This window comes from Epargyreus clarus, unplaced genomic scaffold (assembly GCF_041222505.1).
Source record: "Epargyreus clarus isolate Ecla_fem2 unplaced genomic scaffold, WU_Ecla_fem_2.2 ptg000017l, whole genome shotgun sequence".
Lineage (NCBI taxonomy): Eukaryota > Metazoa > Arthropoda > Insecta > Lepidoptera > Hesperiidae > Epargyreus > Epargyreus clarus.
The window spans coordinates 9,319,652-9,344,738 of NW_027332225.1; the positions used below are offsets into that span (position 1 = coordinate 9,319,652).

The window sequence follows — 25,087 nt, forward strand, 5'->3', positions numbered from 1 at the left end:
ATTAAGGAAAAAGGGAAATCTTGAAGACAATACATATTTTTTTCATACATTGGCATACTAATCCTTAAAGATTATACAGGACATATGACTTATTTATAATCCTTTAGCACTATACATAAGTCATAACATCGAAGACTTTGTTGGTTAATCAACTAATTCTTCGATGTAATGGCCATGACATACGGCTTAGTATGACAAAGTAATAGCTTGGCAACTAAGTTCATGCCGTTTTAAGGATTTATTTTTTAATAAAAATAGATAACTGATTAATTAGTAAATTCTTATTTTTTATGTTCTTTATAACATCGTTTCAACGTTGAATATGATTTTCAATATCCCTTTGTTGAGTAATCACTCGTATTTGACTCGAAAAAGTCATTCTCGCAAATGGTCAACTTTACATCTGTATTAAACGAAACTCCGCGCATAGCAAGTTGAAAATCTATTATAATGATCCTAAAAATAAACTTAACAAAGTCGAGCATAAAAATATAAATTCGTATGTCCAGCCTCTAGGACGCTATACACTACTTACAATTTACGTGCTTTGTTTTATTTCTAAACAAACAAATAATCAAGCTAATAAATTAAAGGGCATAAATATACGATATGAATCGTGAATGACATCATTATTGATTACTCGTGACATATATTTTGGGTGAGATAAGAACGTTATGTAATGATGGTATCAATAGATATCTCGTATGGCTTAGGTATATCATAAAAATACACATAGAAATCAAAATATCGATAAAAACGTATACATGTTTAGAGTTTTACATTAAATTTATTGGCACTTTTGATTTTATATCCAAAGATAATTAGCTTCAATTAGCGCCTTCAATTAGATCATGTAAAACATAGAAGTGACAAACGCATTTATGACGCACTTCCGCGTCCGGTACAGACCGTTTTAAAACGCGTGATAAAAATTAACATTTGTAACGTCCACTTTATTGTTGCGGGAAAGTCTCATCAAAATATTGGTTTCCATAATTAAGTATGTTATTATTTTATCGTCAAAGGTTAGTAATCGCAGTTATTTCAAATTTATTACTTCAATTAGGCATGACGACACGCGTTATTACACGCTTTTTATTAGCTTCACCTGTATGTTTGTATGTTTGTTTGTATGTTTGTAACCGACTTCTTTGGGCGCGATTTTGATCCACTTTAAACGGCCAGATTTCGTTCAAACTTTGTAGATTTATTTCACAATTATACTATTTACTGTTCCTTAATTGATTCCTAGATTCATTTAGATTTTCTACTTTTTAGTTAATTTTATCATAAAAGCGTGTTTTTTAGTTTTTTGAACTATATTTATTTTTATAATCAATCTACTACATTAAGAGATACAGATTTGGAAAACAAACATTTTGTTGACTTTTTACCTGTAGTGATTACAGATATATATTTTAAAATTTAATAGAACATCTACATCCTATTCATTCTGCGGAGACATGTTAATTACTAACACATCTAGTGAAAGTTCCACTAGTATCTGTATTGTACTAACAGTTTTAGTTTTGGGATTCAGTTCATGACTCACTGCTCTTATTTACTCATTTGGGTATTTGGGTGAAACGAGTTTTTAACGGATGAACGTATTGTGTTATTGATAAGAAATATTCTTTGTACATTAACATTTTAGTATGCCTACTGCAATTGTGTACTTTGAATTGTATATTTATATATTGTTTTTATTAATGTTACATCTATAATTTTAATTTTACGGGTAATCTATACTAGCAGAAAAAAAAATGGTCACCCCTATTTTAACGATTTTTTCTTCATATTGTGTTATTTTTTCCACGCATTGCAAACCAAATATAGGCGTGTTACTGTAAGGTACATAATTGGAAGTTTAGAAAGAACTTAAACAACATTCTTTTCAAAAAGTCCTACGATAGTCGATTCCGTATCCCAATTTTTTTGGCTCTTAGCTTTTTACCCTACCAGTATTAAAAATAAGGTAAAAAAAATCACACGGACCTCTTTTCAACACAAGTATTGGCATAACGATCAAAATAACGAACAAAATAATACGGGGCTAAACAACCTTAATAATAATAAAAAATATATCGACTTACCTAAAAAGTACTTCTGGTTTATAAGCTATTAACGGTGGACGGTTCATTGACTTTTTGTAGCAGAGAAACACGTCGCTGCCCATTAACCCTGCAATTTAAAAGAGCTTACTTTCATATAACATACATATTACTGATAAGGTCAACACTATTTGTTTGTATAGCAGTTATTGAACTTGAACTATTGGTATTTATCATAACGATGACGTACATAGGTAGATATAAATAGGACAAATTTAAATTCCAATGTCGAATAGATCAAACGTATTCTTATAGTGCTCCATTCTTATAGTATTGTGGTTGAGTGTATCATAAATGATATGATAGGGACGCAATTGAATAATTAGCGAATTTATGCTTTTATGCGAAATTTAAGCCACCAGACCACTTGGGTCTAAAATCTTCTAAAAAAAGTGCTCTCATTTTGTTTATTTATAATTTTAAACATCTATTACACGAAATCGATTCCCGTATCCTGTGTCAATAAATGGGCAGATCAAATGGACAACTGTCGCCAATTTAAAACGAGAGGTAACATCGGAAGTCGTTTATCATTATTCCTGATGATAGTGGTTGGGCTCGAAGCTCTGTAATCACGGCCAGTGTCGATTTATAATGGACCGTTTGCTAGTAACATTTCTGTCTTAACGAGTCTTAATGAGCGTGATGTAGCTTCTTGGTCAGAACATTTTAGGGCCACTTCTAGGACGAGGGTGATGATGTTGGTAACTGGAGAAGTCTCGGACTGTATTCGAAAACGCTTCTTCCATATTGTCCGAAGAATGGAACTACGGGTTACTATAACGCTTCCGGCCATATTTATTGACTTTTTACCAAAAGGAAAAATCCCGACAGACATTCTAACGTACCCTCCAAAGCACGTAAACAAACATAAAATTTCCTAATAAAACACTCACCTTTATTAAGATTCTTAGCGATCATACAAAACGCATGCGGCGGCGTCTCTCCCCTGCTGGTGACTATAACGCATATATCGACGACCACGAGAGCGTTGCAAGGCGCGCCGATGTGCGCTCGCCTGTACGTGATGAACGTTTTCGCTGTGGAGTTGTTCACGTTTGCCAGTCTACCGCCGACCGACTCGAGGACCATCTCAGCGTCGGCCATAAGACGTTCTCTGCCGTCGTACATGACACCTGGGAAACAAAACAAAATTAATTAAAAAGCTAGCTAAACTTCTTTTGTTATAAAATTAGATATTGAGCGTATGGACTATAAAAAAATCATCACGACTAAAGTGTTCACTGTTGCCTATGGTTATCTATTATCAACTGTGCAATGTCTGAATTATATATTTTAGAGTTCATGTTTAAATATTTAATAATAAATCTAATTACTATATTTTTAAAACTTGGCGCCCGCTTAAGCTTCGATGTCTTTTTAAAGTAAGTAACAAATTTATAAGAAATCTTTATACAAACTACGATGTTTTCACACCTAAATGAATAGAATATGTGCAAAATCTTACGATTTCATAACATCATAATTATTTTATTAATCCAGTTCCACAACAATCGTTGTTTTAATTAAGTACTTTATAGACATTTCTAAACATTCAACATGAAGTACAAAATACACTTACGTAAACATTAATTTCCCATAGATATTATGTATTCTTTCGGAAATACAGCTTAACCCACGACGGAGATTATAATCCCACTGTTGGGTAGGAGTTTTTGAAAGTAACTAAAGAAAGTTGGCAGGATTTTCCCATATTATATTTCTATAATATTACTAAGCATCATAAGCAATTATCCTCGTTCATTTTAATTTATATTCTAAGTAAAACCAACCAGGTATACTTTAAGAAGTTGATTACGTTAGTAGCATTTGTAGACAACTTCATATTAAATCAGGTCTGCTCATGAAAATAATGAACACACTTATCTCCATAGAATAATTCGTTTCGACCCACACTTGAGACACTTCCTGATTACGACGTACTTCCCTTGGCCTCCGTTAAATTGCAATGTTTATTTACGAATTATTTTTTATGTATCAACCTTCAGAAGGCGGCTCAAAACAAGTAAAGTACGGTATCAGGTTATCTGCCGTTAAAGCCACTTGTCCATTTAAAACTGCAACTTGAAATTTTATGATTTTAATAACGACACAAGTGTTATTGATAATTTTACATTTACCTATTCAGTCCATGAAGAGTGAGAAATAATCTTCATGCAGTCCTCTAGTTTAATAATTAATAATTAAATTATGTTTGTTTTCAGTTTATTTTCCTGACAAATGTAGATACTTTTTATTCTGGACCCCGCTATGGGGTGAGAAAGATACTATCTGACCAGTTCTTTTGCCGACGTTAAGGCATTGTCTCTGTTGTTGGATCTCCATAAGAAAGCTCTAACTAGACCCCTCATGGGTCTAGTTAGAGCCATGACCTCTGGGTCTCTGAGCTGAGCTCTCTGAGCCCCTCATGGGTCTGTGACTATACCTAAAGTATTAGTAGTACAAGTATATTTTAACTATAATAGTAACATTAAATACTCCATTCATTACATCATTACCTGTCAAGATTAGTTGCATGTTACAAAGAAAGCTTGCAAAATAAAAACGGCAGAAAGATATACTTGGTTTTTATAGAAAACGGAAACTAAAGAAATGTTGCCTAGCCTTAACCCGTCAACCGTCAGACGAAGGCATCGTTAAAACACAATAAATCATGGTTAACTAAAACCCATATAATTCTGAGCAAGTCTCCATAGTAGGCCATTGTGCTCGTACAAATGCCAGGACGGTAAAGAAGTTCACAAACCGCAAGTAGTGATAATACTTATATCGTTTTCAGTTCAAAAAATTGGTAAATAGGATAAGTAGACCAAGAAGAGTTTTGCCGTGTTTCCGAGAGTTATAAGGACCTGTTCGATATTTTCGACGTTCATCGTTTTGAAACTATCTATTAAACTACTTATTGTTGTTGAGATTAAATTCTTTCAAGGGGAACCGTTGAAAATATTTTAGGATATTAATTAGATCTGTTTTACTTCCTATAAAATCCTCTATCATTATGTACAAGATAATCTCATAGATAGTGACAGTTACTAAAAATTCGGGCTTTTGTGTTGGCATCGTGCAAATAATAATTTGACGTTTAAAATCAAGTTATTTAGAACGAAGCTTCACTTTTATATTAATGTCGCAACTCAGGCAATACTCTTACGTTTTATCGAGTAGCGGCTTTTCTCATCTGCCTATGACATGTATATGATAAGAATTAAATAACTTACCGATATCGACGAGTGGCGGCCTCTCTCTACCCCGCCGTATGCACAGGAAGCACTCCGGCGACCGCATCGAGCCATGGTTCAGGTCAGCTGGCAAGCCTGATGGAGTCAGCTCTAAGAGTTCGTATCCATTGGGTACCGTTTCGCCGAGGCCGGGGAAGATCACACCTGAAATTATGAGAAATAAATTAACTTTGTAATTGTCAAATTTACTTTAGCCTACTTCTCGGTTGAAATAATTGTAGCGATGTCATAAGTTTACGTCTGCAGACTTTACCACCTTCAAATTCAAAAAACAGCCGATCATTCAAAACAAGTTTCATAATTTTAATTTGCAAGTATATGTTAGGAAACATCAGAAATCTATGAAATGAGCATATGTGTGGCACAATTGTTGCAATCGCATACAAATTATGATAATATGAAGATTTCCCGGTTTAGCTTCCGGGTTGGACATCTGATTTATGTATCGAAATATATATGTAGGAAGGGTATAAAAAATCAATTGTCCGAGCAGGTCATTTTGACTACACTTAATGAATGAATAGTCTTCGGAATTAATGTTTCACGGTAGAAATGACTCGAAATTTCGAAAATCTGTGTCATGTTAAGCCTTGTGGCATAGAGAGGGATGTTAGTAGAATTACGCAATAAGATGTTATCATAACAGACAAGATGAGCTGAGTAATGCAATGCGGGCTCCGTAATTACCTTCAACCATATAACATATTATAACATGCGTAACCCGAGATTGTTAAATACGGTTACTGTGGTTAAATGGCTATACAACCTGTTCGAAAAAATGCATGTCTGTCATATTAAAATAACTGTACTTTTCTATACTAACATTGTTATTATTTCTTTTTCTATCTGTACCACGCTAATTTTGCATTTGATCGATTTCGGCGTAAGTTTTACTTAAACATAGTTTTTTAAGCACTCCAAATAAAATGTTAATATTATTTTAAAATTTCTATGATTTGAAAGCAGTTTTCACAATAATTCTGTTATTTTATAATATGTAAATATGCTGCAATTGTTACTCCAATATTAAAACATTTATACCTAAATATTAGGAAAGGTTTCGGCTCGCGAGCTTCATTCATATCACATTAACTTTGAGGTCATGATGTGGAGCAATCTATAATCATCCCAGTTACCAAAAAAATTAAGTGCCACTGAGTACACATAATAATGTTGCTAAGCTTTTTTGTAGTGTTCGGGTTTCATATGTGTAGTTATTTTAACGGTAGTTTATCACTAGGAGAAAGAGGTTCTTTTACATATTTTATTTAAACAAAACTGCATTTATTTATTACTCACCAAAGTCCGCAGTGTAAATCACGAAAATATTGATACATTTTACGAAATGGTCTCATTAAATTCGAATACCATAAGTAAGATTTTCAGCGACTAAACGTAATTTGAGCTATTCTTCGTAATTTTTATTTCTAAGATTCTATAGTAAATTTTCCCCATTTGAGTTTTAAAGGCAAGTCATAACACAAATCTATAAATATTGCTACGATTTATTACATTACCCTACACACATCGAACATACGTGTGAAGTACTTTCCTTATCTATTTATATTTCCTCAATGGATTATTCATTTAGACATATCTGTGTAGCTATTAGCGGTACCTACTATTTCCAACGTACTATTACGAGATATAATTACATTAATTGAACGGAATGCATATGTGAATTGGCCTGAGAATTGAGGTTTAAGTGGCAATGAACTTATTTGTTCATTGATCAATACAATCGGGATCATTTATACGTGAATCACGTTGAGGTCAATTGTCGATCATGGCCTGTTAATTTTACGGAGATGACAAATGGTAGGGGACGAGGTGAAAGGTGGCCTGATGGAAAGTACATTTATTTAAGTAGGTATGCTCGTCAAGTCTCGTTTTTTCGGAGTTACTAGAAATTAATTATTACTTACTTGCCGAATGTAAAGCTACAAGCCTGACAAATCTAGGTACATACAATTTTTTAAAAGTGATGTCAAGTCTACCAATTCGTTCTAAGTTAGGATGGTGGACTATGCCATGATTCGTTGAAGCAGTATTGAGTTCCTATGTTAAAGTAATATCTAAATTTTAATGTATTAATCAAAATTACTGCTAAATTCAGTTCATTATTATCAAGTAATTATGTACTTGTTATTATTAATAGGTGGTTCGACTTATCAAAGTTTATAAGTTTGTGTTATTATTTATTACCTGATGCGTTTGTTAACCATTATTCTTTCCTTTCATAACGATAACAAATGGTAGGGGACGAAGAGCAGTCGTTATCTTGTAGGTTACTAATTACATACCTTGTGTACAATTTATTTATAGACATAGTATGTTAAACATATTCCCATATCTTGCAATAACAGTATTAATTTAACGCGACACTTTTTAAAATTATATTATAGATATCTTTTTTGAATAAATCATTGACTGTAGTACAAATGCTTACAAATTCTTTTGGACAGTGCAGATATAGCTGTGTTGCACAAATTGTACATCGCTACCAATCTGTAGTTTACTCAATACCCAGCGTATCGTAATGCGAGGTGGTCTTTAGATCTTAGAAATAACAAAAAAGGCATGACAAGAACTTGTCAATCAACAGTGAGCCAATATGGTCATGGTTCAGAAAATAAGGAAGTTTTCTCATCCACGACGTGAATACCTTACTTATGTCCAATCAATATTATCATGTCTTTTATAAACATTAGAAAATGCTATTGATTTTGACACTTTGATAAATTACATCCGTCTAGTTATTTATTTGATTACTGTATTTTATTAATAAATAATCAATCCAATGTTTTGCCTACCAAACATCGACAATTTTTTTATACAAGACATTATCATTATTCGATCTTTGGTAGGCCAAAATTAGATAATTTAATTATCTCACACATCATTTATTGTTCTTGGATGAAGAAGCCAATTAATTGATTTATGCTATTTGGGTACCCAAAATCTACGGTCCTAAGGTTTACATCTACATCATTAAATTTATGGCGTATACATACAGTTTTACGACGCTATTTTATTTTCCAAGATTTCACACACCTCGAGATGAGTTAAGCATAAGTATCATATTTTGTAGTCGTAAAATTAGATAAACATGTAGGTCATCTAGAAATAAACATCTCGTTTTTTAGATAAGTACTTTAGCTGACAGACACACGAGTCTTTTGCACAAGTGGTCATTGTTGTCTAGAAACTAAAAGAATATTCATTATCACGGTACGCCTTAAATATATTTTATAGTTTGTTGAACGACGTAGATATTATTGAAGCTTTTTTGTAGTGTTCGGGTTTCATATGTGTAGTTATTTTAACGGTAGTTTATCACTAGGAGAAAGAGGTTCTTTTACATAAAAAAAAATTAAACATAACTGCATTTATTTATTACTCACCAGAGTCACCAGTGTAAATCATGGTACGCCTTAAATATATTTTATAGTTGCTAGAACGACGTAAATATTATTTTTAAAAGTTCCCCTTATGAACAGAATTTAAAATGTTTAGTATTTTTTTTTTTTTTTTTTTTTTTTTATAATATGAGAGTAGCAGACGAGCATGCAGTCCACCTGATGGTAAGTGGCTACTGCCGCCCATGGACATCTGTAATCAACCCCAGATAGGATTAGATATTCCTACCTGAGGTCGGCCACAGATGCGCCGCTACCCCTGAGGACTAAGCTGGAACGCCTCGGAAAAGTCTATCTCCCTTACCACACCCTTCAAACCGGAACACAGCAGCGCCTAACACTGCTGTTATTAGGTAGAAATAGGTGTGGCGGTGGTGCCGCCGGAGTCAAACCACAAAGGGTTCTACCACCTTCTAAACACCTTTTAGGTGTAACGTTGTTTAGACCAGCTATTGTCAATAACTTCAATAAGTATTAAATATAATATCGGCATAACGTCTCAAAAATCGATTTACAAATTTTATTTATTTTTATAAAATATATGCTTTATTAAACTATGAACAGTCGTGAATAATATACATCGTACAACAGGAAATAAAATATTTAAATGTGGGATGTTTTAATAAATCATTACAATCATAAAATAACTATTTTCCTGATTTTAATTATTATACCGCAACGTTAAGGAAATTTATGATTGCCATTGACAAGCTTATTTCAATGAACCGGGCGCCGTATCGTATTGGATTCGGGCTAACCTAACCTAACTTAATAAGCGAAGTAAGCATTTAGCTTATTAAGTTAGGGATAATCGCAGTATACCTTAGTGAATATATGCTTGGCGGGCTCTCACATACTATGTCAATGATACTTAAAGGTTTAGGCGCAAAATGTCGCATTCGAAAATTAAAAAAAATATTGATATGCTCGGTTGTCATCGAATGTACAAATATTACTATCTTCGCTTACATCAATCCCTTCGCAACAGTATACAGCAACTTTGCACTGTTGTTATAAGTGGGAAATATGAGTAGCAGTGAACAGGGGGCCTACCACCATCTTTTAAAATCATCATAGTTCAGGAAAGTTTTATTTCTCATTAAAACAGTAAAATATTCCGTCATACACAGTTGAACAAACTTAAACCCTTATTAATTTTTCGCTTATCCATTTTATAAAACCAACTGAAATTGTCATATTTTGCTTATCTTTCCTGTATCTATAAAATGCTTTCCTGCAAAAAAGTAAAAGTAGGATTAAATTCATATTGTTTTAAGATATGGTAGTAACCCCCCAGTACCTAATATTTAGAACTGATAAAATTAGAACTGCTAGCTAGTAAACTAACATTTTCATACCAATGAACGGGATTTTTTTAAAGGATAAGTTAGAGCAAAAGTGCGAATTCACTTAAAAGACGACTGCTAATCTCAATTCAGCTGAACTATATATTATCGCGTATCTTTAGTTGGTAATGCAATATTGAAGTAAGCAAGAATTTCTGAGTAACAATGTCGCGATAAGATAGGATTACTATGGTAGATATTGCACATAAACAAATCGTAAGATCAATTTGTGGACGCTTTAGCTTCTAGTCTAAGCAAACAACCGTCTTAAGTTATGGGTCTTTTTCCTGTCGCGCAGGTTTGTGTCCGCAAGCGTCATAGATGCATCATTTCGATTCATAGATATGTATCTATGAATCGAAATGTACCCGCATGTGTGTTGCACGCATGATGGAAATGTTTCCATCATGCGTGCAACACACATGCGGGTAGCGAAGAGACCACAGCGATTCACGCGTGCGGGCATAAACCCGCGTGAAATGAAAATGGCCCTTACGTGTTACCTTATAAAAATGTATTAGGAACTCGTTTGATTACTACGTTTATGTTTCCATGGACTGGAGTTTGTAGAAGTGAATCATTGACAAGTTTCTCTCAATGAGCCGGTTGCCCTACTTATTGGGCTTGCACTAGTTTTGCTTATTAAGTTACGGATCGACGCAAGGCCTGCGCTTATAAACTTGTGCTTGACTCGCGCTTGACAGGTTTTCACGCAAAAAGTAAGTTATACTATGCACTATAGCGTTTTTTTTTGCATATAGACTGGAATACAATATAGTAAAAACGTAAAATTGTATGTTTAACGAATACTTTGACCTATTTTAGGCGTCATTCTTTAGGCTAAATATTAAGGGAAGAGGAGGTTCTCGATGTGTCATAGAAAACTAGGACTCCATAAGAATTGCGACGTCACATTTAATATACTTAATTTTAAGGAACTTTAAAAAAATGAACATTTAAAACAAACAAATAAAAATTATGATCATTTTATCTAAAATTTTACAATAATATACAATTTCCTCCTTTTTCGTGACTTTACTTACTTTCAATGTGTAACAATAATGAGGTAAGGCTCCATTTATATCTACTCTTGCACAGGCTAGACAAGGCCCATGGCAGTCAAAATGATACTTTTCTTTACATGATTTTGACAGACATGACCCTTATAAGTATGTCAGGTCATGTTATGTTAAATATAAATATGTTAATATGCAATACACTTTTGTCTGTTACAGCATGCGTTTAACACATTCTATGTCTGTAGTCCCTAACCTATCCCTTTGATGGAAATGTGGCATTCCCTAATGGGTATGAGAATCAACTAGAACTTCTACGCCTAGAGTGTGTGCTACATGTTTCAACACCATTCTTTTAAAATCCTCATCCTTAAAACATGTTATTGAAGGTAATATCAGCCGGCAGCTGCAATGTAACTCGATGCCAAACCACATTCTGTATTATTATTTCACAATTGATTCCTGAAATATGATCCTATGGTCTTAATAGTCTACAAAGAATTATGAATACTCATAGTTATTATAGTGTATAGTTTACATTGTAAATAGTACTAATTGTTAAAATATTACTATTTACTGTACCTGAATCATTTACTATTATTTTATTTTTAGGGCTGGTGCTTACCTCGGGCAAAGAATTAGCTTAGCTATTCAACGAAGTAATATCGCCAGCATTTTGGGGACTCTACCAAAGGACAGCAATTTGGATAAAGCTTATAATATATATTTTTTTTTTATAACTATTTTAAAATCTGTTTTATTTATTATTTTTGTATTTCTATTAGGTTAATATTGTAAATAATTTACTATGTAATGAAAAGATAAATATTTAAAAGCTGCGGAATTGAAAAGAATTGACATTTTAGAGATTTTCTTAGTTTGCATTTTGGCAAAACCTTATTCCCTCATTTTCTTATACCAAAATATCTTGTTTGTATGATAAAATTCTACAATAATAAGGGACAATCAAAGGACAAATAAATTTAAAGGAGCATTATCATTCCACACTATAGTACCTAATGAGGTAAATAAACAAGAGATTCAATGAGTACCATCATATTATTATGCACACAGACACACTACAGACAGCATAATATATTAACTATACACTCTCAACACAACAAAATAATGACCTAGAGAATCTATTAGGCAGGTCACAAACTGCATACCTTATCAGGGTAATTATTTGCTTCCTTATTTGTTAACTAATTGAGTGACACAGAACTGAAGTATATAATAGAACCATATTCTATTTTGGTACATTCATAATTGACATTCAAATAAGTAAGTTGATGTGTAGTACTAAATACTACTGAATAATATTTTGTATTAAGTATCACATAATTGAACCTGATCTTGAAAAAAAAAATTGTAATTTTCATGTAAAATAATTAAAATAATCTATACAGAGTTCAAAATGCATTAAACTAAGAATTTATGTTTTTTTAGAATAAATTGTTTGGTTTGATTTATGTGTTAATTATTATTGCCTGTTCTAAGGGAATTAATTATAAGAATTATAACAAAACTGGATCCTTGGATTGTGTGTTAAAAAAAAATTGAAGATATTATGAACAATAAGGAAGATAGTGGAAGTGGAAAAGTTGAATGTTTTGTTATGAAAAAATACTTTTTATGTGAAAAACATTAGTTCATACATACCGATATCGGTGATCGGCGGCTTTGTGCTGTATCCCTTCAGATGTCCAGAATCAGAATCATCCAACAACTCAGGCTCTTCAGGCAAGCCAGCCACAACAAAATAGTCGGCCACCCGCCGCTCATCCATTATTGTAAATTATACGCGACTTCTGTACAAGTACATCTACGAAACAAATTCAACTCAAAACTTAATTAAACCCATCGGTAAACCAGTAACAACACTGAATTATTTGACAAAATAAAAATGTAACCTGTTTTGCTACCATAGCGTAACGAAAAAAAAACACCACTCAAGCGTAAAATCCACAATGATATACGGACTTATTACACAAGTAACTAACACATTATTGGAAGAAATAAATAGTAAAACCAAGAAATAATATAATACATGAAACCCTTGAAGTGAACTTACAATTTGGTTTTGTTCACAGATAACAAAAAGTATTCCTTGATGTCGGTCAGTGAATCGGTGTTGTATTTCAGGTCGTATTAAAACAAAAATAATTTATTTCATGTTACTCCAATTTTTTATAAGATCATGCAACAAAATACCTGGTAATTTCAACGTATTCTTTTTTTGCGTTTTATTTTATAACATTATCATTTTATTATGGTTTGCTTATGGTACCTATAATCTATATGTACAGAATAGAACTTTAAAAAATCCTTTGTCTATGGCATATAGTCTAGTTAGTTTATGATAAAAAACCGCGCTAAAGTTTGAAAAAATAATGAATAATGCACATTATCAATATCATGGTTTTTGGCATGCAAACTAATAACACGTTATATAACATTGTACTATAAACTATTTTATATAGGTACAAAAACTACTGAATAGTGAGAAATGGTAAGCCACATACAGGGAGAAAGGAATTTGAGGACCATAACTAATGATATTATGCATAAAATAATACAATGAGTATCCTTTTTTATAAAATATTTATTGTTACACATCAATAATGATATCTTTCTGTGCTTTTGTTGAAGGTGCTAGAGTGTTCAATTCTAATGTATCTATATTAGATCCAACTTGTGCCCCAGCCAGTAAAAGACCTATTGCACCCTCTAATTCACAAACTCTCTTGCAAACCTCAACTTCATCATTTATTTCTTCTTGTAACGATGCAAAAAGCCTTAAGTTTTCTTCAGAAAATAACTTTATCTGATTATCAAAAACATCAATAAAAACGTTTGTAGCATCAATGACTTCTCTAGTAAACCTTGTTTCACCCAAATTCTTTTTGAAAAATCTTAACAAAGCACCTATATTTTTATCAGTCAAATCATGCATAGCTACATGTAAAACTTTTCTCCTTTGTAATTCTTGAATGAGAGCTATTGTTTTTTCAGGAAATTTAGTTGCAATATATGGTTTCAAAACAGCCGTCAAGGCTTTACCAAATTCCATTTTTCTCAAAAATTTTTCATATTCAGAATTTTTATCCTCTTTCTGTTTGTTTACAATTACATCTAAAGTGCTGCTAGTGTTATCAACAAGAACATGGTCTGGTATGAATTTGAATAATCTCTTCTCATATTGCCTACGAGCTGGTTGTTCTCTTTTTCTTATTGATATAACTCCATCTACCATACCAACTGCTAGTACATCATCATTCTCCGATATAGCCATGCTAAGGATTGCATTTGGAAAATCAATATTATGAACAGCTTTGAATGTTGATATGTCATATATTTTAACATGTCTGTCTAAGGATGCTGACATAAGCCTGCTATTATTGCTTGCTAGTCTTAAAGTCGTGACAGTTTTGTGGTGTTGAGAAATGTTCGCAAGGAGCTTTCCGCCATTAAATATATCCCATACTTTAATTTCTGTGCCTCCCGCACTTATAAATATACCTCCAGATGGTAAAAATAATGTTGATTCTACAGGATTGCCGTGGTTAACAGTTAATACTGTTTCATTTGATCTACAGTCATACAACTTTACTGTATGGTCATAACTGCCTGATAAGATTATTTCTGGTGATATTGGACTGGGGGCACCAGCTCGGATGTAGTCAGAATGCTCCGAAAAACTTGCAATTTTCTCCTCAGTGGCAATATCCCACAAGCAAACTGATTTGTCATCTGAGAAACTAAGAACTTTGACTTGGTCTTTTGTGAAGAAGGTCCTATGAACCTGTAAGAAGAGAAAACTAAAGTTTAGATAAGTAATTACACTTATTACCATAAATTAATTGTAATAAATAAAATATTTTTAACATTTCAAAGGGAAGATAAGGAAGTTAAGAGGTAAAGTTATTCAAAGGGAAAATAATATTTACCATTATTTGTCAAAGTTAATACAATAATATGTTGATAGAAACTTGAATTTTTTACTTACAGCGGCAGTGTGACCAGTAAATACTCGAAGAACGTTTTTGGACTGGACATCAAAGAGTTTGACAGCAGCTTCTTCACTCCCCGATATTATGAGTCGTCCATCACTCCTAAAAGATGCTCCATATGCAGCTTCAACAAACTTGGATATATTCTTCGCCACCACTTTTGTTATTGGGTCATATACCTGAAATATCGTACAACATATGTGTCAGAATTAAAAAAACTAAAATGCTCTTATAATCCGGAATCCTCAATATTTCAGTAGCAGCGCTACTTTACAATATTCATTTTATGTTTAAATGCCTTGAGAGGCAGATTGCAGGATATAAGGAGTTAAAAAAAAAAAAAAAAAAAAATTATGTTGATGTAAGTAGATGTAGATAAGTTTTACCTGTACTCTGACAGAACATGTTGCAGCAAAGTAATGAGGTTCCACAGGACTGAAGTCCAAATAATCTATAGCACCAAATTCTTTTACCAGTACTGGTAACTGAAACAAGTAAATTAAATACATTTTTTATTTAAGTATATATAAATTTAGCTAAACAACCAGGTTAATAATAATAACGCTGAATTGTGAAATATTGTGTGTAAAAAAAGACTTCCCTAATTTACTTACCCCTAACTTTTTCCAATATAATGAATCTTCAGTGAGAACTGATGCCGGCTTTTGGTAAACAGCCTTGTTAGTTTTTTTGAAAGGGTAGGAAATATGTGCCATCTTCTTAATATTAGGTTTTGGTCAATATGTTACAAATCTTCCAATATTTTTTATTTATCTCTTGTACACATTTTACCACAACTTCAATAACATGTGCTACAATTTGAGAATTGAAAGATAACGTCAAATATAAAAAATGACATATTGACACTTCATTGCCAAACTTTAAAATCATAAATGAACATTGGCGTTTTCTTTAAACAACGATTATTTCCAAAAAAGTGGTTTTCAACTTTTCGAACTGAGCTTATTAATAATTAAATTAAATAGGCATAGAAATAAAAATAAAATATGAAAACGGACTTTTTGTTATATTATTGTAAATCTGTCTATCTCATTATCCTTTGTCACTTGTTAGAAATGACTTGACATTGACAAGGATAATCCCATGAAATGTTGACATTAGTGTGGAGTTCGATTTCATAATTTTATATTATATGCAATGCAATAGTTTTTTATCACGCGTGAAGTTATATCATAATAACGTAAAATGTTTAAGTTGTTAAGCCGCCATGGGCGCCGGGGTGTTATTAACATATTCTGCGAGAAGAAGTTTGAGGTTAGACAAGCAAAGGTATATTACTTCTATTCATCGGCCGGATCTGTGAGATTCGCGTCCACAGGCACCGATGTTGGTAAAACGACACCGTTAGTGGAAAGTATACCAGAACCCCCGCCTGTACCAGATCCCGCCACACTAACAGAGGCAGTTCAATCTTTGGCGGCGAACGGAGAACCTACCTTTGCTAGCATAGGACTCGGCGGATGGGGCCCTGTTGGGATAGTGCAGAACTGTCTGGAGTACCTTCACGTTTCCCTCGACGTGCCGTGGTGGGGCGCGATCCTCATAGGCACATGTGTTGTGAGACTGCTGATGTTTCCACTTGTAATCATGTCCCAAAGGAACACAGCTATCATGAATAACTATTTACCAGAAATTCAAACATTACAACTTAAGATGTCACAAGCCCGTCAGATTGGCAATCAATTGGAAGCAGCTCGTTATGCACAAGAGATGATGTTGTTTATGAAAGAAAAAGGTCTGAATCCACTTAAAAATGTGATGGTGCCGTTGGCTCAGGCCCCTCTATTTATTTCTTTCTTCATGGGCTTAAGGGGCATGGCTAACTGTCCAGTAGAGAGTATGATGACTGGAGGACTTTGGTGGTTTACAGATTTGACAGTTCCTGACCAGTTCTTTTTGCTTCCTCTAATAACTAGTGCAACAATGTGGGCTACAATTGAATTGGGTGTTGATGGTGGCAGGCTCGAAGCACAAAACATGCAGTTGATGAGGTACTTCCTTCGTGCCATCCCAATTATCATGATTCCATTTACAATCAACTTCCCAGGAGCTATTTTAGTTTATTGGGTCTCCACTAACTTCATTTCCTTAGCTCAAGTGGGTCTCTTAAAGGTACCAAGTGTACGACAATACTTCAAGATCCCCATGTTGATGAAACACTCACCTGATGCTTTACCAATAAAGAAGAAAGGCTTTGTAGAGGGTGCCAAAGAGTCATGGACAAATATAAAAATTTCTAGAGACCTGGCAGATAGGCAAAGAGTTGATGAGATGATATTCACGAAAGCTGGTAAAGGACCCCTCCAAAAAACCTACAAGTTCGATCCAACGAAATTATCAAATGTACAAGCCAAACCCAAGTGAACTAGTTTATATTTATGTAAAGTTATTGTAATGTAGTTTATGTAATAAATGCGAGTAAAACATTGTTATTTTCTTATTTTCTTTTTAAGATATGTGAAATTGAGTTTTTGTAATTATTGTTAATATTTAACCCAAAAATTTAAGCAAGTGGCATCTCCATATACAAACTTTAATTATTCTCATCACAAAACCAAAAGCACGTAGGTTTGAATATTCATATCCAAAATCCTTTTACCTTTCAAATTTTGATATTTAACCCCTACTAATATTATAAATGCGAAAGTAACTGTCTATCTGTCATTCTCTTCACTCCTAAACCACTGAACCGGTTTGAATGGAATTTTGTACAAAGATAGGATAGTTTTTATCCCGGAAATTCGATTTTTTCATAGTTGATTATTAAAAATTATAGTTATAGATATTTTTTTGTTGATAGATATGTATTTCAGTGGTTGTTTGCCCCAGGCAACCTTTATATCGCACATATCGCAGGCTTCGCTCAGCGAAACGTTTAATCGGTTATCGTCGTCGCTAAGAAATTTACCTGCAGTTACTTTACTTATCCATGTTAGTCGATCATCTATTTATATAAAAATGAATATTTGTATATATATTTTATGATCTTTAGCAAAGTTGTTGTCCAAGAGCCCACGAAGGTTTGGGAGTTGGTGAGACCAATTTTCGACAGATGGCGCCACTGTCATTCCAATGAAGGTACAAATTTTCTGCGGGATTGCGCCACCCGTAAATATTCGTAAGGGGAGTTGAGAGAGGATGATTGAAATAAGTAGGCAGTCCTCCTATTTGAAAGTTTTTTGTCTATGCTAAGAGGGGACGGGGATCCAGACCTATCCGCTCTCCTTAAATACACCCAAGAGCGTGATAAGGCACTATGGTGTGAGTGTGGCAAGCCAAGTTATAAGGATACCTACATACGATTCATCTAGTCTTAACGGTGAATTTAATATTTTTTTCTAAAACATAAAGAATTTGCCCAAAGTTTATGGCTAAAGTGCTAATGTAGAAACTTGTACAAGTAATCGTAAAATAGCCTCATATTATTTATTTTCGTTCCCCTAACTTTCTGTTAGTGAGCAGGTGAACCATACGTCTCGCTGCAACCGTAATATTCTCCATCCGCAGATTTGGGGAATAAATCTCCGGGATCCGGAACGAACGACCGCTACCGGGACGCAGTTATCTACGACTCTTTTATTTTATTTCCGTTTGTTCGTACTTTGCTAAAGGGTATGTTAGGTAGATGTAACTATAGGTACTTATTGCTATTGGCGTTTATAAGGGGATTTTCGAACGATTGTTTCGGTGTATACCTACCTCATACCTCTGAAATACATAAGTAGGTATAAGATACACTTAGCGACTTTCCACTTGGATTTCCTCTCAGACTGAGAGTACGGTTTACCTAGGCCTTAGGCCTCAGGATACCTACCGTGCTGGCCAACTGCGAATTGATAGATTTAGCTCACCTTAGAACTTTTTAAAAATTCTCAGGTAATTTCTAATACAATATATATAATAATATATAATTTAAAAAAATATGTTTGGCGCCCTAACCTCGAACCCGAGGCCGAGTTTCCACCACTAGACTATCACTGCTTACTTACCTACGATATTAATAATTGAGTATTTACTCACAAAATATTAGTCTATTATTTATTATTATAGCTGCCAAACATTCCTTTCTCATAGTTAATAAATTCGCGCTCTCGCCAGCTCACTCGACATCTGTAATGGCGCCCTAAGCATTCAGCCTTTGAGCCCCCTTGCTTTGTTCAGTCGATGGTTCCCCTCTTTATTATTATTTCCGTCGAAAACATTCCAACAGTCCTCCCGAACATCTCGGTAACACAATACATATTATTTTTGGACCTCTCCCATTTATATTTCAATATTTCGGAGATTATGCTTTTTCGCTCGACCATAAATTTGAATTTTGAGTCCGGTTGGAAATAAATGTTTTGTATTGTACTCGTTTGATACTATAGACAAGGGAATTTGTAAATGTTCAAAATAAAAAAAACTATGGCTTATTTAAGTACTTTAAATTTTTAAGAGCTTTTTACTTGGTAGATACCTAATTGCCTACCTACCTAAGTATCCATTATTTTCTATTTTGCTCATTTTTTAATTTAGGTCATTTTGTATAATTTTCCAGACAACTAAAAATAGTTTTATGAGTTACCAATATATCTACATAAAGAACATTGTTTAAATTCGTACTTAACGAGAAAAAGTCCACATTCTTCTAACCTGGTGTCGTTCCCTCGCCGCTGGGTACCTTTTAAAGATTTCCTTGTAGCCAAGAAAAAGGGATCTATCACACATCATCGTCGTTTAGAATCAGGCGGATTGCATCCATGTTTGCTACTTCATTTTCATATTAAAAAGTCGATTTAAATGCACTTTATTTATTACATAATAATGTCAGGCGTAGATAACTTTTTTTTAACCATTGTTATGGTTTCTTACGAGAAATTGTTATTCTATAAAAATGCAAACGATAAAACGGTATAATTTAACTTTTAAAATCTTTAAACAACGCTAAACATCCCTTTTTCACTAGGAAATTTTCCACTTACCACGCCGTCCTAAACTTTGTTAAACAAACTTGATAGGACAATAAACATTATGCTTTCGGGTTCAGAGATAATAGGAAAAAACGAGAACCTTTAAATTATCCATTACACTTCTAATGAATAGAAAATTTGTTGTCTTTACAAAAAACCTGTACGGAAGAATAAAAGTAACATTATACTCAAATATTATACTTAGGGATATTTAGGTGAATAGATTCTAACTACGTATTACTAGATAGTATTACGTACCTAGTATTTGCGTAATTAAGATTTTTGTGTACACGATCCCCATGAAGATATCTAATTTTCACTTCGGAAGCTACCTTACCTTAAAGCGTCTTTTACAATAGTATTCAATACAACGACTTAGACGGTAGTATTATTTGGATTCATTACTGTGATTTACGGCCTCCAATATCATACTAATAGTTACTTAAAGGGCTTGTAGTGAATGTGATATGTACAGGGCCGGATTTAAGGGAAGGCAACCGGGACGGCCGCCCCGGGGCCTCCACAAAAGAGGGGTCCCCACAATAGACACGTCGGTTTTTTTTTAATTCCGACTAGTAAACGCTAGTAAAAAAAATATATTTTCCTTTGATATTTTTTTTCGCTGTTTTACCTTTATCTACAGTAATTTGTACAAACATGAATACTAGAAGAATCTACCTGCGTTTCACAATAAAATATTTATTGAAAAACTCAACTGAAAAAATTGTTCATTTTATTCGGAAAATAATTTGGGGCCAGGGGGCCTCCACTCCTTTGTTGCCCCAAGGCCTCTAGACCTCTAAATCCGGCCCTGGATATGTATATGTATCCAACTTCACATAGAACATCACTCTAGCTGAAACCGATACAGACGCGGATCTGGTCCTAAGGAGTAAGACTGTCTTATATATAAGACAGCCAGCTACCTCACTGCGGAGGGCGTTTAATCCTATTTGGGATTGAATATAAATGTCAATGGGTAGTGAACACTAATAAAGAGTTAATGAGGATTTATTGTAATAACTTGTAGCACTAAATCTAATGAATTACAGGTTTTCAATGTTTATTATCGTACACTCTTAATATCAATTATATTTTAGTTTCCTTCTATATTTGCGGAGGCCTTGCAAAGCTAATTTCTAAGCTAATTGCTAAATTTATTGTTAACTTAAAACTGGATGTTTAAACGCGTTCTGATTTTCTGCAAGCCGTTTACCGCCCTTCTGTAGGCGTCCAACACTAATGTTACACAACACAACACTATGCGTAACAAGTGCGTAATCGCACTCTGTGTCACACTGTTACAAATGACAATACATTTTTATTAAAAGGTATTTCGGCGTCTTAATTAAAATTGACAGCGGAAATTAATATTACAGGAAGGAAATATTTTTTGAAAATAAAATTTGCGAGGTGTGGCAAAATTATTGTCGTGACAACACATTTTCCTTGAAAGATCAAATGCTGCGATGCAATGCAGTGATTCCGAGATTTTCTTCTTACACAAACGAAAATTAAACGTTTTTACACAAATATCAATTTAATTGCCTTTTTGTTTGAAGATGAAATTTCGCATGGAAAATTCTAACTAGTTACCTACCTATTATATTCGTATGAATACAAAAAATATCGACTATTTTCGTCCTTTAAGGACATAAAGCATTGCCCTTAGTAGGTACTTAGTACGTATTCATCTATTCTTAGTACCTTTACAAACACGTATCGGAGAATATTATGCATATACTAGCTGACCCGGCAAATTTTGTGTTGCCATATAAATAAAAACATGTTAAGGGTGAACAACCCTTATCACTTAGGGATACGAATAATAGATAGTAACCGATTCTCAGACCTACTGAATGTGCTTATAAAATTTGGATAAAATCAGTAAAGCCGTTTCGGAGGAGTAGGTACGGTAATTAACATTGTGACATAAGAATTTTATATATACGATTGTGCATATTAAATACTAGTATTTAGTCTAAAGTTGTTAGTTAAATATGAAAATTATTGATATTTGAAAAGTCTGTATAAAAATATGTAGTTTATTTTGTACTTATTACAGAAGGATATTTTTAATGCTTCATATTCATTCCCTCTTAATCTTAATTTTCGCTCCTTTTAAAAACTCTAGGACGATCTTTAATAAAATATAATAAAAAGGATCGCAAGGTTTTACCTATTTTCTCATTTTATTTATTTGGTAACTCATATCATTTAACTTTATTGTTATGTTTTTATATACTTAATATTATATTGTTACAATACAACAGTGTCTATAAGAAAAAGCTGACTCGTTAAAAAAGTTCAAGAGATTCTAAGAGACAGGACTTGAGAATTGTAGCGCCGGACTCGTAACTGTTTGGACGGAGAAATACTTAGTATCCCATTATTGTCAACTTCAATGGACGTAGCTTTGTAGCTTATTCTTTGCAGTTATTAATGAAACTTACTTGTGTTTCTATGTATTTACTTTTACGATACCGTCATTTTTACTGATAGGTACTTGTACATATTTGTAAGACTGAGTTACGAAACTCATAGTATCTCAAATAAGTTAAATTAACTTTTTTATAATTCAGAAGTTCACGTAACATAAATATATCAGTTGAATCGTGTTTTTTGTTGTTTTTTGTGTATAGTTTTTTTTTACGTGTATTAAATATGTTCTTTACTATTTTATGCTGGAGAATATTTCGTCAATACTAGGATACAAAGAAAAGTAAAAAATAACCAATAATGTTCATAATTGCAGTCTCTTACATAGTACAAGTTACGGTTAAAGGTATGAAAATACCATATTTCCTCTAGTTCATGACTATCGTAAACCATCGGTGCATTACATCGACATAAAACCATGTTTTTGCTATTATCACGGAGTGTATTGTAGTCCTTACGGCCCATTAAGCTGAAATACGCGAGATTGACTGCAGCAAGTACACTGAAATTTTCGATAATACGATGAAAATTGGCATATACGCCCATACAATGTATTTTGAGCGTTCGCCAAATTACAAAACATGACCAGGAGTGCAGCGAATGTAAAGCTACAATTTTGTATTCTGGAAATAAACTGCCAGTTACTTTAAATGTACGTATGGTATGGCGATTATACTGGAATAAGTAGACAAGTTTTTCATAAAAGAAAAAACAGGTTTCCATGGGAAGATACAAAAAGCGTTTTTAACTTTCAGTAACAATTTTATTACTTTTTAAGGACTTGAGGTACCTAACAATCGAGCCTGATGTTCATTTGATGATAAGTAATCATGAGTATCAAGTTGAATCACCTTGTATCTAATACGTCTTTTTACAAATTCTAATTAAGAAATGTCTCTGAATAGTTTAAAAATAAAATAAATAAAGTGAATAGTTTGTACATAAATAATATTAAAAAAAATGTCAACTCTAAATTATAGAATGGCTATAAACTAATTTGTTTAAGTTAACCCTCCAATAAACAAGACATAATGAATCCGTCTCATAAACCGTATTGGTCATCTGTGAAATATTCTCCTATACCTAGCAATGCGAATATTATGAAAATAATAGTACCTACCGGCTGTTATTTATTGGGGGCATAAGCATGTCTATTTCCATAACTATTGCGGCTTATCGGAAACACGTACTGTGATTTGTTTCCGACCTTCTAATAACCGTCCCGAATAGGGTTGTCAGGCTTTATTTACCCTGTCCCTGTAGTTCCGGGACCAGAATAGGGCTACGGTATCCCCTGCCTGTCGTAAGAGGCGACTAAAAGGGGCTTTCGGGGTTGCGGGCGGCAAGAGTGGGTGCTCAAACCGCCCGGCCAGCAACCCCGGGAAGGACGGCGGTATGTGTGGTCGCGTACCGTCGTGTACAACAGACGGTGCGGCGAGCGGCATGCTCACCTGGACGGAGCCTGACGGGGCAACGCGCTAAGAGAACTCCGGTTGCGTTCCTCTGGAGATCCCGGAGTCCTTTACGCAGCGCCGAGGACGGCCACCGGGGGGGTTTTAGTGCGGTAAGAATCCCACATAACTCTGTGTCGCTCCCACGGCACCGGGTACCTTTCGAAGGTTTCCCCCTCGAAACAAAAAAAAAAAAAAAAAAAGGCTTTATTTACCAATGTCTTGGTGGCATTGACATGCCACTAGTAAAATGCGCCGCTACCTAAGAGGACTAAGCTGGAACGCCTCGAAAAAGTACGTCTCCCTTCCTACCTTCTACAATACCCTTCAAAGCAGAACACAGCAGCGTTTCACACTGCTGTTATGAGGCAGAAATAGGAGTAGCGGTGGTGCCGCCGGAGTCGAACAACAAAGGGTTCTACCATCTCCAAATTTATATTATGGTTAAGTTAATGAAAATTAGCTTTGCCCCTCACACGGTATTGTTAAATTCTATTTGTTAACTAAATGTAATATAAAACAGACTTCATGTATTTAATATGAAGTCTGATCGATATTTATTTATAAAACGATTTATTGATGTGTTTGTCTTATTTACACTCGAGTGTCACGGATCTCATATTCTCTACCGATTTACATATCACTGGACATATACTCTTGTGAACAATGAAGAACTGTTTATCTTTACGCTATTGAAGTGCATATATGTAGAGTTTACAATTTGCGAACTGTCTTGTTATTTTCTTATAATATTTTAAATATTTGACGTTAAAGCAAAGTATAATATTTAAGTTACTTTCAGTAAGGTATTAATAAGTTATAAATATATTTTTCCCGTTGGCAACCCTGTGTTTGGTCCGCGATATTATCTATATCGACATGAATATTGGACGATGGTCCCAATACACTAGTAGTTTATTGTGCTAATTACTTTCGTGGTTAGAGCTTGCAGAGGGTCATGGCTGGTCATGGCATCGGTTTGTTTTTGGGCAGATTTTGTGGGAAACAAACTTCTTATATGATATAGAGCAGTGACCCATTGGTTTTAATACCACGGCT

At 33.8% G+C, this 25,087-nt stretch overlaps 3 protein-coding genes across 3 annotated transcripts in view; 1 reads left to right on the forward strand and 2 right to left on the reverse strand.

The window, feature by feature from the left end:
- Nucleotides 1-13,208, reverse strand: part of Crag (DENN domain-containing protein Crag) — a 34,747-nt gene extending 21,539 nt beyond the window's left edge. The window contains exons 1-4 of the mRNA XM_073081884.1: nt 12,815-13,208; nt 5,351-5,515; nt 3,008-3,247; nt 2,094-2,181 (exon numbers count right to left, since the gene is read on the reverse strand). Of these exons, the coding sequence (XP_072937985.1) occupies nt 2,094-2,181; nt 3,008-3,247; nt 5,351-5,515; nt 12,815-12,941 (620 nt within the window). The 5' untranslated portion in view covers nt 12,942-13,208. The remainder of the gene's footprint in view (nt 1-2,093; nt 2,182-3,007; nt 3,248-5,350; nt 5,516-12,814) is intronic.
- A 531-nt stretch (nt 13,209-13,739) lies between these two features.
- LOC140749012 (U3 small nucleolar RNA-associated protein 15 homolog) lies at nt 13,740-16,011 on the reverse strand. The gene is made up of 4 exons (XM_073082011.1): nt 15,780-16,011; nt 15,552-15,650; nt 15,162-15,344; nt 13,740-14,957 (listed from the first exon to the last, which is right to left on the reverse strand). Exons 1-4 carry the CDS (start codon nt 15,879-15,881, stop codon nt 13,764-13,766), a joined length of 1,578 nt encoding a protein of 525 aa, XP_072938112.1. The 5' UTR covers nt 15,882-16,011; the 3' UTR covers nt 13,740-13,763.
- A 231-nt stretch (nt 16,012-16,242) lies between these two features.
- OXA1L (OXA1L mitochondrial inner membrane protein) lies at nt 16,243-17,614 on the forward strand. Its single transcript, XM_073082029.1, has one exon. It carries the CDS (start codon nt 16,372-16,374, stop codon nt 17,548-17,550), a length of 1,179 nt encoding a protein of 392 aa, XP_072938130.1. The 5' UTR covers nt 16,243-16,371; the 3' UTR covers nt 17,551-17,614.
- The last annotated feature ends 7,473 nt before the right edge of the window (nt 17,615-25,087 follow it).

What these genes read in the sequence shown, in the direction of transcription:
- OXA1L (XM_073082029.1), top strand. Translation starts at nt 16,372, where the DNA reads ATGTTTAAGTTGTTAAGCCGCCATGGGCGCCGGGGTGTTATTAACATA.
- LOC140749012 (XM_073082011.1), bottom strand. Translation starts at nt 15,881, where the DNA reads ATGGCACATATTTCCTACCCTTTCAAAAAAACTAACAAGGCTGTTTAC. An exon ending in CATGTTCTGTCAGAGTACAG is followed by an intron (nt 15,345 to 15,551) that starts GTAAAACTTATC and finishes ACGATATTTCAG; the next exon opens with GTATATGACCCAATAACAAA. An exon ending in TTACTGGTCACACTGCCGCT is followed by an intron (nt 14,958 to 15,161) that starts GTAAGTAAAAAA and finishes CTCTTCTTACAG; the next exon opens with GTTCATAGGACCTTCTTCAC.